A 14,065-nucleotide genomic window follows, 5' to 3' on the forward strand; every position below is an offset into this window, starting at 1 on the left:
TCCAACTCAAAGTCGGACCTTTTTAAACAAAGCCAGATTCGGGTTATTTCTTTGTCGACGCGGACCAGGGTCAGATTTGGACTAGACTGTAACAACCCTGAATTTCCAATACTTCTAAAAACAACTTAATATAAATAAACTCGAAAATCCAAAGGTGTTATGCTGCGATAATTAGTAATAACAACCGCAAGGCTAATGGTTCTAATTAAAACAATAAACAATAAGTTTTAAATCATTATTACAGACCAACTAGATAGAATGTAATTTAATTATCACAAACCAGAATATAAATCTTATAGTCAAATAAATAACAGCGAAAGTATTTTTAAAGTCTTATTAAATAGAAAGAGATCCAACGCACGCTTTAATCCAACCGGAGCTAACTATCTTTAAGTCCCTGCACATTAAACACTATAATATCAGCCAAAGGCAAGCAAGATTTAATATTGTAATAGAACAAAACTATTCAATGCGCATGTAAGATATATAGGAATATCTTACAAATTCATTTAAAAGCTGTAAAGATTATATATAATATATTAACTTTCTAAAAACCTCAAATCCAAGCTTTCTTTCTTTTATATGTATTATGTAAAACCTTCAAATATAACCGTTCATAATCTGTGAGTAGGAAGCAACATTAAGGGTCTAGTGAGCTAGTTAGGCTCACTAGACAAAACACACCAATGCCCCTAGTATGCATACCCCTTACTTGGTAACCTACCAAAAAGGAAGATAATTGGCAAGAGTATTGATCAACATACTCCCGATTACTATATATGATGGTTGAGACATTGTTAACTCAACATACTTCTAAACTCGGAGAATATCGCTTACCGGAAACCCCACAATAAAACTTTATAAACCCTCGTAAGGGTGAGGAACTTCCTTCTTTTAAAATCTCAACTTAGTAATATAGAGGAACTTCCTCCTTCCAATATAAATCCCATTAACTTTTCAGTTCAAATACGAGTACAGATAATGATTTATATCTCAATATTTAAGCATCTTAAGTAAAACGATTTCACTTTGACAAAAACAATGCCCAATAAATACAAAACATAACTGTACAGGTTTAGTAAGAAATCTTACCTTATCAGCACTCACATTCAATGAATCTCAATCTCAAGTTAAGAAGGTTCCTCTACGAACTCGTAATCTACAATATAGTAATATAGTATAAGTCACTGGGCTATACTTCACACAACTCATCTGTAGATAACATAACCTAGTGAATGATGAGCCTTCACTATTTAAAAAAAAATCTCAACTAACTTAAACTTAATCCAAAAGATCACAAAAATCAATAGGTTAAAGGTCAAAGACACTGAACTATGCAAATTTATTAAACTTGGATAATCTTAATAATGATATAAAATCTTGTATTTTATTCTGAACTTATTGAAGATGCATAATCAACATGATGTTGATATATACGTATAGTGATGGTAAAGCTATGAGACATGGCTAGTAACCAGGATGATCTATGGTCATATAACTTTTCTTTCTTTATCTAACAGTTTTACTCCTACTTGGCACCATTATGAATACAACTAATCCAACTCCAATTCATTCCACAATCATAGTTAGCATGTTTCCAGATTGAATTTGCATAATCATTAGCTTTGAAATTTATTCAAAAATCCTTGTTATGTTGGATTGTTGTTAATTGCCTAGTTCGAATTATAACCCCATTATTATAGTTGGTGAGCAGAAAAATTTGGCAGAAATCGGTGTGAAATTTATCGTAGTATAGTGAACTAGGGATGATAGTCAAGTGTAGTGTTTTTATAGATATGTTGACGTTGTTATGATGGGTTGTTATATATTCAACAACCCTAATTTACACAACCCCCAAATTCATATTATCAACCAAACACGAAATTAAAGTTGAATATTATAACTTACTTGATTAAGGGGAGTAAATGACAATGAAATTACTCTATGAAAGACCTGAACAAGTTCTTCTTTGATCCTACTTTTGACCCGAAAACCCAAGCCTGAATCAAATTTTTTTCCCTCTTTGAGATACCCACAAAACCAAGAGATATAATGAAGATGGATGAACGACGGTTGATGTATGATGATGGATGGTAATAGATTTAAGGTCTAATGGTGTCAAAGCAAGAAATAGAGAGAGAAAAGAATAGGATCAAAGAGGTTGAAGATGAGTCGTGGTTTTTGGTTGCAAAAACAGAAGTTGCACTCCTCTCTTTCTTTTCTCTTTTGGCTTTCTTTCTTTCCTTTTTTTTCTTTTCCTTTACTTTTCTTTTATAACTTGGTTTAGCTAACTTAATGGTACTTAACCTAGTCAAACTAGGAATAGACTTTGGGTTATTTTAAAGATAAAGTCAAAGGGTAGAAAAATTAATAAAAATAATATTTTAAATAATTTTCTTAAAATAATTTAACGTACATAAATACTAAACTTGTATAAAAATACGGGGTGTTACAATCTACCCCCCTTAAAATAAGTTTTGTCTCGAAACTTAAAATATTACCCCAAAGAACAAGCATATACTCCTTTACATAGAGATAACACACTTACTCTATACTTTAGTCAACTACTATCACTTGATGTATAAAACCTCAACTAGCATTTCATATATTCATAAATAAACTCAAATGACCAAAATAACACTTACTAATATAGAAACCATCAATAATAATATGCACGAATTAGTATGAATTCTACCCCCCTTAAAGAGGGAGTTACGTTCCAGTAACTAAAACCTTACCTAGGTGAAGAGATGAGGATAGTTAAGATGCATGGCATCCTCGGCTTCCCAAGTAGCCTCCTCTGAGTTTTGGTTTGACCACAAGACTTTCACAATCTTTGTCTCACCTCTACGAGTCTTTTGAACATTATGATCTAGAATCTTAACTGGAAACTCTTCATAGGTCATGATATCATCTAGCTGTAGAGACTCGGGCTCTAGCACATGATACGGGTCACTAAAATATCGTCGTAATTGAGAAACATGGAATACATTATGCACACGATCAACACCTGGTGGCAATGCCAATCTATAAGCAACCTCTCCTATCCTCTCCAGAATCTCGTATGGGCCAATGAACTTAGGGATCAACTTTCCCTTCTTCCCGAATCTCATTACTCCTTTCATAGGAGAAACTCTAAGCAACACCTTCTCTCCCACCTGAAACTCCTCATGGCGACGATCCTTATCACCATAGATCTTCTGTCTATCTTGCGCCGCCTTTATTTTCTACTGGATGAGCTTTACCTACTCAACAGTCTCCTGAATCATATCTGGACCAATCACAACCGGCTCACCAATATTACTCCAACACAAAGGAGTACGACAACGCCTACCATACAAAGCTTGAAAAAACCGCATCAATAAGCATTTATTTTACTAGTGAATCCTCCCAAGAGCCCTGGAACTCTAAGGCAGATTCACTAGTAAAATAAATGCTTATTGATGCGGTTATTAAGTGGCCTATTGCGGCGGTTTTGGCCGCGCAGCAATTAAAGGCGTAGCAATAGGTAACTAATATATTGCTGCGGTTTTTAACCGCAGCAGTATTTTAACATATTGTTGCAGTTTCTAGTGAAAATCGCAGCAATATATTCATTTTATATTAGAATGATTCAGTATATTCTGGCGGTTTTACGGAAAAACCGCAGCAATATACTCTATTTTATAATAAATAATAAGCATATTGCTGCGATTTTTACCAGAAACCGCAGCAATAGGTACAGGTGTAGGTAAAAAAAAATTATGTGCATTTGTCATTAATTCGAGTGAAAATTCATTAATTCGAGTGCATTTAATTTGTGCATTCATCATTAATTCCAATGAAAATTTCAAGCATGTGTATGTCATTAATTCGAGTCAAAATAATAAGCATGTTCGCTCTCGAAATTTGATGCCGGCGAGCGCAGTGAACTTTTTTTTTAAAAAAAAAAAAATAGAAGTACAAACAAAACAGAAGTACAAAATTAATAAAAGAAATCAAAAAAATAAAGAAACAAGTGAAAACAACAAAACAGATCTTAAAACCAAAGAGGTGAACGATGACCGACGACCGCAAACGACGAACGACTTGGTGAGAGGTGCGAACGACTTGGTGAATGACGAAGAAGACGACGTTGGTGAGAGGGTTTGAAGGAGACGACGTCGGTGAGAGGTGAAGAAGACGACGTTGGTGAGAGCTTGAGAGGTGAAGACAACGACGTTGGTGAGAGGTGAAGACAGCGAACGACGAGATGAGAGGCGCGGGTTTGAACAGCAAACGAAAAGGTGAGAGGGGAAAGTTGAGAGGTGAGAGGATGAGCGGAGAGAGAAGGTTTGCAAAAACGGTTGTGGGTTTGCAAACGGATGAGAGGAAAGAGAAGGTTTGCAAAAACGGTTGTGGCTTTGCAAACGAATGAGAGGTAGAAGGAACCCTAAATGCCACTTTGGGGACGCATTTTATTAAATTCTAAAGAGTATTACTGCGGTTTTTTGTAGGAACCGCGGAAATAGATTAAAATATTATTTTTTAATATTATTTTAATATGTTGCTGCGGTTTTTTCAAGAACCACAGCAATATATCTGGTCAAATAGTCAACTTTGTCAAAAAAATTCCTGTTCACACCATATTGCTGCGGTTTTAGGCCAAAATCGCAGCAATATCTTTATTTTATATTTTACCTTTTCTTTTTACGCGATATATTGCTGCGTATGGGTGAAATCGCAGCAATACCACCGCAGCAATTATTCTACTAGTGAATCCCTCAACATATCTTTCAATGTTTGAATAGTGCGTTCCGTCTGACCATTTGTAGTAGGATGAAAAATTGTACTCATCTTCAATTTAGTCCCCAAAGCTTCCTGAAGCTTCCGCCAAAAGTTAGACAAGAATCTGTGATCCCAATTCGAAATAATATCACTCGAAACAACATGAAGTCTAATCACGTGCTCTCTATAAGCAAAAGCCAATCGTTCATGCTTCTAAGTATCCTTCACGGGAACAAAATGAGCAGACTTGGTAAGACGATCCACAATAACCCAAATCATATTATTCCCCTTTGGTGTCCTCGGAAGTCTACAAACGAAATCCATTGAGATCGAGTCTCATTTCCATGTAGGAACCTCTAAAGGTTGAATCATCCCCCGAGGCCTCTTTTGCTCACTCTTGACCTTCTGACAAGTCAAGCATCTCGAGACATACTTAGCAACATCGGTCTTCATATGCGGCCCCCAAAAAGTCTGCTTGAGATCCTTGTACATCTTATCCCCTCCAGGATGAACTGAATACTGTCCTGAGTGAGCTTCTTCTAAGATCTTTTTCTTCAACTCAGGAACATTAGGAACACACCATCTCCCCTTGAATCTCACACTACCATCCTCAACCACAATGAAATTGACAAGCTCATTAGCTTGCTTGTCCCTCAAGAATTGATCATGTACTTTGTGCTTTCTTCATCTCATCATACAATGTGGACTTAATTATAAGAGAGTTAAGTTGAGCTTCCAATTGCACTAGCTCCACATCAAGATTATGAAACTCCTCTCGAAGACAATTCCTCGAACGCATGGTTTGCAAACAGTGAGAGGATTTTCTACTAAGTGCATCTACAACAACATTATCCTTACCCTCATGGTATTGAATCTCTATATCATAATCCTTGATCGGCTCTAACCATCTCCTATGCCTCATGTTCAGCTCTATATGAGTGAAGATGTATTTCAGACTCTTATGGTCCGAAAATATCTTGATGATGTGCCCAACAGATAATGACGCCAAATCTTAAGTGGAAAAACAACAACTGCCCATTCTAGATCATGCGTCGGATAATTCAAGTCATGGTTCTTTAGTTGCCTAGAAGCGTAAGCAACAACCTTTTGTTCCTTCATAATCACACAACCAAGACCATTCTTTGAAGCATCTTAGAACACTTCGTACTCAAGGTTACCATCAAGTAAAGTCAACACAGGGGCTGTGGTGAGGCGCTCCTTCAAAATTTGGAATGCCTTCTCACAATCATCATCCCAATGATACCTAGTATCCTTCCTCATCAATGCAGTCAACGACCGAGCTATTTTCGAGAAGTCCTTCAGTAACCTCCTATAATAACCCGCCAAGCCAAGGAAACTGCGAATTTCAGTCACGCTCTTTGGAATAAGCCATTCTGAAACAGCTTGGATCTTTTATGGATTAATTGAGACACCCTCCCTATAAATGATATGACCAAGAAAAGCAACTTTCTCCAGCCATAATTCGCACTTGGAGAACTTAGCATACAACTCATTCTCCCTCAAGACCTGCAGAACAGTGCGAAGATGTTTTTCATGCTCACTAGCATCCTTTGAATAAATCAATATATCATCTATGAACACCATAACAAACTTATCCAAGTACGGCCTGAAGACTTTATTCATCAAGTCCATGAACATTGCTGGAGCATTAGTCAACCCAAAGGGCATAATAGTAAACTCATAATGCCCATAGCGAGTTCTGAAAGCTGTCTTAGGAACATCATTCTCTGCAATACGAAGTTGATGGTATCCAGATCTCAAATCAATCTGCGAGAAAACTCCAGCTCACGCCAACTTATCGAACAAATCATCTATTCTTGGCAAGGAGGTACTTGTTTTTCACTGTAACATTGTTGAGCTCTCTGTAATCAATACACAGACGAAGACTCCCATCCTTCTTTTTCACAAATAAAACCGGAGCACCCCATGGAGATACATTAGGCCGAATGTAGCCCTTATCAAGAAACTCTTCTAAGTGAGCCTTAAGTTCTTTCATTTCAGCAAGCGTCATTCTATAACGAGGCTTAGAAATAGGTCAAGTTCCAGGCATTAAGTCAACACTGAACTCAACATCACGCTCGGAGGCATGCCGGGAATATCATTAGGAAAAACATCTACAAATTCATTAGCAATACGGACATCTTCAACACGTGGCTCTTCCTTACTAGTGTCGTGTACATGGCACAAGTACATAGGACAACCCTTCCTCAAATAGGATTTTAGAGTCAAAGCATAAATGATTTTCAAAAAAGACCCTCTATAAAACTCATGGACTCCACTAGGGCCAACTACAGACACCTTTTGTTTCTCACAATCTATCGTGGCTTTATGCTTACTAAGCCAATCCATCCCTAGAATTACATCAAAATCATGCAAAGCAAAAACTATCAAATCAGCTACTAGAGTGGTACTACCACACATAATAGGGACATCTGGATACAAGTTATTACTAGTTATGATCACACCAGAAGGAATAGAGATGTCTACATCACAAGTTCTAGAGTGCTCTAACCCTAAATTTTTCACAAAAGGTTCAGGCATAAGAGAATGAGAAGCACCAGAATCAAATAGCACATAAACAAACATCGAATGAATAGAAAAAGTACCAGTGACCACGTTACCCTTGGTGCTTGCCTCAGTCTGGTTCAGCACATGAACATGTCCATTGTTCCTCCTCACATCACCTCTGTGTGCCTGAGTAGCATTTGCAGTCCCTCCATTGCGATTAGGTGCAGGGTTCCCTAGAGTAGAAAGAGCAAGGCGACTGTTGTTTCCATTCTGGGGTCTCTTATCCGCTTGCGCCCCATTCCTCGAACTCATCTCAAGTCTGAAGTTCATCGATCTAGGGTTAGTAAAACGTTCATAAGCACAATACCTCCAGAATCACGGTTCCCAAAGTTTCGATTTTTATTGAAACCTCCTCTACCTTTATTGTAACCAGTGGAACCAGATGTATCACCCTTTTCCTGTCGCTTAAGTAGATCCTACTGGAATGGATTTCAACTTCTTTGCAGGTAGTCACTTTTCCTCAATCCTCTCAGCATTACAAGCACGAGTGTACACCTCCTTTACTATAGTATACTCATAGCTCCCATCCTAGAACGAAGATCAGGGTCTAACTTCTCCTCGAATTTCACCGCTCTCTCCTGCTCATCAGGAACTAATCCCTTGGAAAAATGAGCCAAGTCTTGAAATTTCACATAGAACTCATGAACGGTCATATCTCCCTGCACAAAATCATTAAACTGCGTCCTCTTCCTCATATGGGCTGGAAATAACTCATCACGAATTGTCTTCTTGAACTTAGTCCAACCAAACTCTCTCTCCTCAATGAGCTCTTCTTTGATCCGACTTTTGACCCGAAAACCCAAGCCTTCGAATCCAATTTTTATTCCTTTTTGAGATATCCACAAAACCAAGAGATATAATGATGATGGACGAATAACGGTCCATGTATGATAATGGATGGTAGTAGATTTTAGGTCTAATGGTGTCAAAGCAAGAAATAGAGAGAGAAAAAAAATAGGATTAAAGAGGTTGAAGATGAGTCGAGGTTTTTGGTTGCAAAAACATAAGCTGCGCTCCTTTCTTTCTTTTTTCTTTTGGCATTCTTTTTTTTTTTCTTTTCCTTTACTTTTCTTTTATAACATGGTTTGGCTAACCTAATGGTACTTAACCTAGTCAAACTAGGAATAGGTTTTGGGCTATTTTTAAGATAAAGTCAAAGGGTAGGAAAAATAATAAAAATAATATTTTAAATAATTTTCTTAAAATAATTTAACGTACATGAATACTAACCTACATAAATACTAACCTTGTATAAAGATACGGGGTGTTACAATTGTTATCCCTAATTCCAACGCCATTGGAAACTAGACCTGAAGAGCTTTCCAATCATAGGTTGTACGACCTAAGACAAGTTATATTGCGGGAGATATGGGTTTTCAAGTTCGCACTGTTTTGTTGAGGCCTCCTATGTGAGCGCGGATTAGTTCATTCCACCTCTTTAATAATTTAAGTGACTTTCTTTATCTTGTAATTTACTTTTCAACTAGTATTAGGAGATCTAATTTAATTTTATTTTGGGTTTTTTGCCCGAAACTACCTTTAATTAACTTTCAATTTTTGCAAGAAACTACCTTACAAAAAATAGTTGTCCCGAACTACCTTACTTTTACCATTTTGTTGTTAAGAGCTACCTTATGCAGTTTCTGGCGTTGACTTTTGATTTTTCTGGTTTTTTTTATTGTCACGTTATACTACTTGATCTGTTGAAACCCTTTTTAAATTTTTCCTATCATAATTTGCCATTTCCCTTTATGCACGCGCGCGCGCTCTCTCTCTCTCATTTTTCTGTGACACTTTGTAACACCAATGCACCATTAAATTCCTCGTCTACTTAACTACAATTAAAAAAATCACCTTCCTCAATCACCCTCTGAGTATATTCGTATCTCAAGCAATTTCCATAAGGAAAGTTTTATTTTTCCCACAATTTTCTACTGAAAAAAAAAAGTCAACACCGAAAACCAGCATAAGGTAGTTGTTAACAACAAAATTGTAAAAGTAAGGTAGTTTGGGGCAATAAATTTTTTATAAGGTTGTTTCTCACAAAAACTTGAAAATTAAAGGTAGTTTGGGACAAAAAAAAACTTTTATCGTAGTGGACTTTTATATTAGGTTAAAAGGCCAAGTTCCCCAATGGTTAAACCAATTAAAACTAGTTTTATTATTAGTTAGACCAATTAAAACTCACCCATTGTAGATGCTCTAACAGCACCTCGGATGGAGTGCACAAGACCAATGACTCTCCAATGGTAGCGCGCCACTTGGCATTTTTGTCTACAACACTCTTCCATTTAATTTGCAATGTTCTAAATTTGTAATGTTAATAAAAAAAAATCAACTTATTATTTTTTTTAAAAAAATTACAATAACGCGTATAAAATATTTTTATCTATAAATTGAGTCCAAATTTCATATATTTTACCAAACTTTTTTTTTTTTGACGGGATATTTTACCAAACTTCTTCCCATCCTAATTTTATAATTACTCTCTCCTACCTAAATTACTTATACTAAGCCAATATTGTGAATTCAAATAATCCTAATTACTCCAAACTAATCCAAACCACCCACAAAAATTCATATCTCACTAAAATTTCATGTATGTATGTTTTTTAAATTTTCTATCTTATGTATGTGTTTCGTTTTTTAATTTATAACATCAAGTTAACGTAATTTAAATTAACGTAAGCTAATTAACTTGTAACGTAATTTAATTTATCTTAATTAATTTAACGTAATATAATTAGTTTTTATTAATTGAAATCATCTATTTCATATAAAAATACAAGTAGAAGAAGAGAGAGGATATTGTGGGGTTTGGTAAAAGTAGGAAAGAGAAATAGAAAAATCAAGTAAGACCAACCAAACCATTGTGAGAAAAAAAAGATGAGTTGTTGGGAGTTTTAGTGGGATGTGAGGTGTAAGATCCTGGAAAGGAGAGAAAAAAAAAAAACTCAAAAACCATTTAAGATCAACCCACCCATTGTAAAGTACATCACAAAGCTTTAAAAAAAAAAAAACATACACACCTCAAACACAAATAAATATAAAAAACAAACACAAATAAATATAAAAAACAAATTGAAAGGGAAACCAAATTCACGATTTCCACTTTGGGAATTTGCATAGTTAACGCTTAACACGAACATATAATATTCTCCATTTCTTTCTTCATCCAAAGCTCAACTCTCACAACTCCGATAACTGTAAAAAAAAATACACAATTTTCTTACTTTGCGAAATCAAAGTAGATCATGGCGACACAAACACACGTATATTCAGTGTGGGGACTTCCACCGGACGATGTGAAGCAGCGTGTGAAGAACGTGATGAACACCCTCCGATTAGAATTCAATGGTCCCGAGTTCGATCCCCATGTCACTGTTGTTGGAGCCATTGATTTGACACCGCAAGATGCCGTTGACAAATTCAAATCAGCGTGCCATGGTTTGAAGGCTTACGCTGCTCAAGGTAGGGGTGTCTCCACTGGAACTTTCTTCTACCAGTGTGTCTTCCTCCTCCTTGACTCCACCCCTGAGGTACTTTTATTAACTAATGCTTCCTCAGTTCTAAATTAATTCATTAATTGTGGTGTTTTATATTAATTGTAATGTTTCTAAATTGATTGTTGTGTTTTATATTAATTGCAACGTTTCTACTAGAGGTAAACAAAGAGGTAATTGTTGCCTGTTTTTAATTAAAACTAGTTATTATCCCCTCAAAAAAAAAAAATTAAAACTAGTTATTAGGCCACGGGCTATGCCTCGGGTAAGAGAAAAATTCATTTATTAATATAATACTTTATGATAATAGCATTAAATACAACTTAGCCTAGTGGCTAAAACTTTAATATATGTACTTGAGGTCTCGGGATCAAACTCTATACTATGCAATTTCTTGATTTTTTTATATGACATAATAAGTAATTCGCTTAAAAAACTTCTAAAGAATTGGAATAAAAGTGTTAGAGATTAAAAACTTGTTTATGTCTTTATAGTTACATTTACATATAATCAAAAGATTTTATTATATTTAACTTTAAAGCATCAAATGTCAAAATTGTAGTAGATTGATGGATATATTCTCACAGTTCATCTCAAAGGTAATGTGTTAGATTCCTAATAGCTACACATTGTTATTATTTTTAAATGATATCATAAACATGTGTATTCGAAGTTTTGAGAAGAGTGTCATATGGCACCATTCCTTTGATATGAACGCCCTTTTAATATATTTGGATAGACTAGTTTTAGGCCTCGAGTTATTTGATTTTTCTAAAAGTAGGATAATCATGGACGTATATATGATTACAAAAATGTCACTTGGTGTACATATTTTGTTCATCTTTAGAGATGAACTAAATAATTTCTCTACATTATAAATAATGAAGAAGGGGTTGGTTGTATATGATTGACATTCTACTTATTTTTTAGCATGAGTACAAGGTTATTTAATAGGGTTAGTAATACAGAATTCCACTCCAACCATTTGCTTCTACTAAGTTTTAGTATGTTTATGAGGGAAAAATTAAGAGTGAAAATGTATATTACTGGCCTCTACTTTAGTATGTCAGATTTTATAAAATACCATCCTCATTTGAATGGCTTCCTTTTTCTAAGGGAATAGATTAGATATTGTTTATGATGAAATTTGTGACGCTATCTTCAGAATATTATTTCATAGCTACTAGATTGAGAGGTTCTGCATTATTTTACAGGTAGTCAAAACTAGTGATCACTGCTCTGCACATTTTGGTTACAATCGCTCGACACGTAAGTTGAATTTGCCACAAATACTGTTCATTGAAAATGTTCTTATAATGTGTTTTAGATCTTAAAAATTTGAATCTTATTGTAATGTTGTACTTCATTGCAACCATTCGAGTAAATTATGTGAATGAAAATTAGCATAGTTGGTAAAGTCATATGATTATATGAAGGAAGTAGCTATGTCTTTGGATTGAATTCCGCCATCTATATAGGCCCTGTGGCTTCAGGTGCTTTTCTATACACCAAAGAGGGGAAAAAACAATTAGAATGATATATCTTCCATACAGTCACATATGTTATTTGAGGATGTCGAAAGAAGTTGTAATCTTTCCTGAAATAGTTACAAATACTTACAATTGTTTCTACAAAACTATCCTTTATGATTAAATGATTGAGAGGGTATGAGATTTCATATATAGTTCCAACTGATAAAGGGCACCTTCTTTGATAAACTTGTAAACTACTGAAAAAAGAGGTGGCCTATTTGTGTAATAATACACCTGAACTTTCTGGTTGTTTGATTGATAAGTCGTTGCTTCATGAATCTGAGTTCTAGGTAAACATGAGTACAATGAACGTCTTGTGTATACCTGTTATATTATGATCATTCCTGTTCTTAGTTAGATTTGGAAGCTTAGGACATTGTTGCACTTTTCTTTTTCTTTTGATGACTGTAAATTGATCCTTTTGGTATCGGAAGCTTAGCAAACATTAAACTTCATCCCCTAAATATAAGTTGGAATAAATGATCACTCTTCTGATGAAGGGAAAGTTGGAATTTTTTTTCTAGCTTTACCAATTCCTTTCCCTAATTATCAACGTATGAAATTGCAGCCTACATGCCACACATGAGCCTTCTTTATGCGGACCTAACTGATGAAGAGAAAAAGAGAGCTCAGGAGAGAGCAAATGCCTTGGACGACAGCCTTGGCAACTTGTGCTTCACAATAAATCGCCTAGCGCTGTACAAAACTGATACCGAAGATAAGACACTTACATCTTGGGAGAAGGTGTTGGAATTTGATCTCGAAGCAGTTTAGATTTTCAGGTACATTGTTGAACAAAAGCTCTCCAAATTGCTAACTGCTCGTGCTGACTATCGGCAGTTTCATAAGATGGAAATCCAGCAAGTTTCCAAGGTTTTTTTTTAACAAGTTTTCAGATGTCAGATATATGCATAAGTGCAGTTGTAATGGCATGCTATCTTCGGTTTTAGATTCAACAGAAGACTGACTCGTTTGTAGCAATAAGTTTATAATCAACACCAGAATCCTGATATTGTGCAGCAGCAGCATATTGAAATAAACATTATCCCATGTTCTGTTTAGATAGTACAAGTTGAGCCTTCATGTCAAGTTAGATAAAGTCAACCTCATGCACCTGGTCATTTATTCTTAATCTGGCTCTATTTTATATTGTTTTGTGTTTGTGCTTCAAATCGGCACCCAAATAATCGATGATTACAGCTTTCAGTCCCCAAGCCTCCTGATTAAGGAGGGCAATGGATCCTAGAGCTGATGCAAATTTTGTTGGACATGATTGCTCTAATAGGACTTGCATTGATTTTTAAAATTCAATGGAATGATCAGCCTTTTTAAGACATCCGATTCTTTATAATTGCAACATATGGAATTGACACATGAAGAGAGAGAGAGGGGAGACATGACCTATCACCTATGTGATAAATAATACAGTAAGGCTTTCTTTGTATACATAGTTACCCACATAGAAATGGCGTACGTATTTTGTGACTAAACGTGATATTCATCTATGATAGGCATCTACATATATTATTTGATAAGAAGTTAGAAAGCACCTTTTATTATATATATTCTCTCAGATAAGATCTTTTTGTGAAAAAGTATTTTGTACTATCTTTTTGTATTAGATTTCACATTGAAGTACAAGAATCCAACCAAAACGTCAACTATTCGAGGCTTTAACCTCAAGTTACACATTTA

The 14,065-nt window shown here is 35.3% G+C and overlaps 2 protein-coding genes across 2 annotated transcripts; one reads left to right on the forward strand and one right to left on the reverse strand.

The window, feature by feature from the left end:
• Nucleotides 1-2,738: 2,738 nt before the first annotated feature.
• Nucleotides 2,739-3,113, reverse strand: LOC104901330 (uncharacterized). Its single transcript, XM_010688892.1, has one exon. It carries the CDS (start codon nt 3,111-3,113, stop codon nt 2,739-2,741), a length of 375 nt encoding a protein of 124 aa, XP_010687194.1.
• A 7,288-nt stretch (nt 3,114-10,401) lies between these two features.
• Nucleotides 10,402-13,441, forward strand: LOC104901316 (cyclic phosphodiesterase). Its single transcript, XM_010688878.4, has 3 exons — nt 10,402-10,874; nt 12,053-12,107; nt 12,939-13,441. Exons 1-3 carry the CDS (start codon nt 10,590-10,592, stop codon nt 13,142-13,144), a joined length of 546 nt encoding a protein of 181 aa, XP_010687180.1. The 5' UTR covers nt 10,402-10,589; the 3' UTR covers nt 13,145-13,441.
• The last annotated feature ends 624 nt before the right edge of the window (nt 13,442-14,065 follow it).

This window comes from Beta vulgaris, chromosome 8 (assembly GCF_026745355.1).
Source record: "Beta vulgaris subsp. vulgaris cultivar EL10 chromosome 8, EL10.2, whole genome shotgun sequence".
Classification (NCBI taxonomy): Eukaryota; Viridiplantae; Streptophyta; class Magnoliopsida; order Caryophyllales; family Amaranthaceae; genus Beta; species Beta vulgaris.

Coding starts and splice junctions, on each gene's coding strand:
- LOC104901316 (XM_010688878.4), top strand. CDS start 10,590: ATGGCGACACAAACACACGTATATTCAGTGTGGGGACTTCCACCGGAC. Junction 10,875..12,052: donor TCCTTGACTCCACCCCTGAG/GTACTTTTATTA, acceptor ATTATTTTACAG/GTAGTCAAAACTAGTGATCA. Junction 12,108..12,938: donor TGGTTACAATCGCTCGACAC/GTAAGTTGAATT, acceptor ATGAAATTGCAG/CCTACATGCCACACATGAGC.
- LOC104901330 (XM_010688892.1), bottom strand. CDS start 3,113: ATGAGATTCGGGAAGAAGGGAAAGTTGATCCCTAAGTTCATTGGCCCA.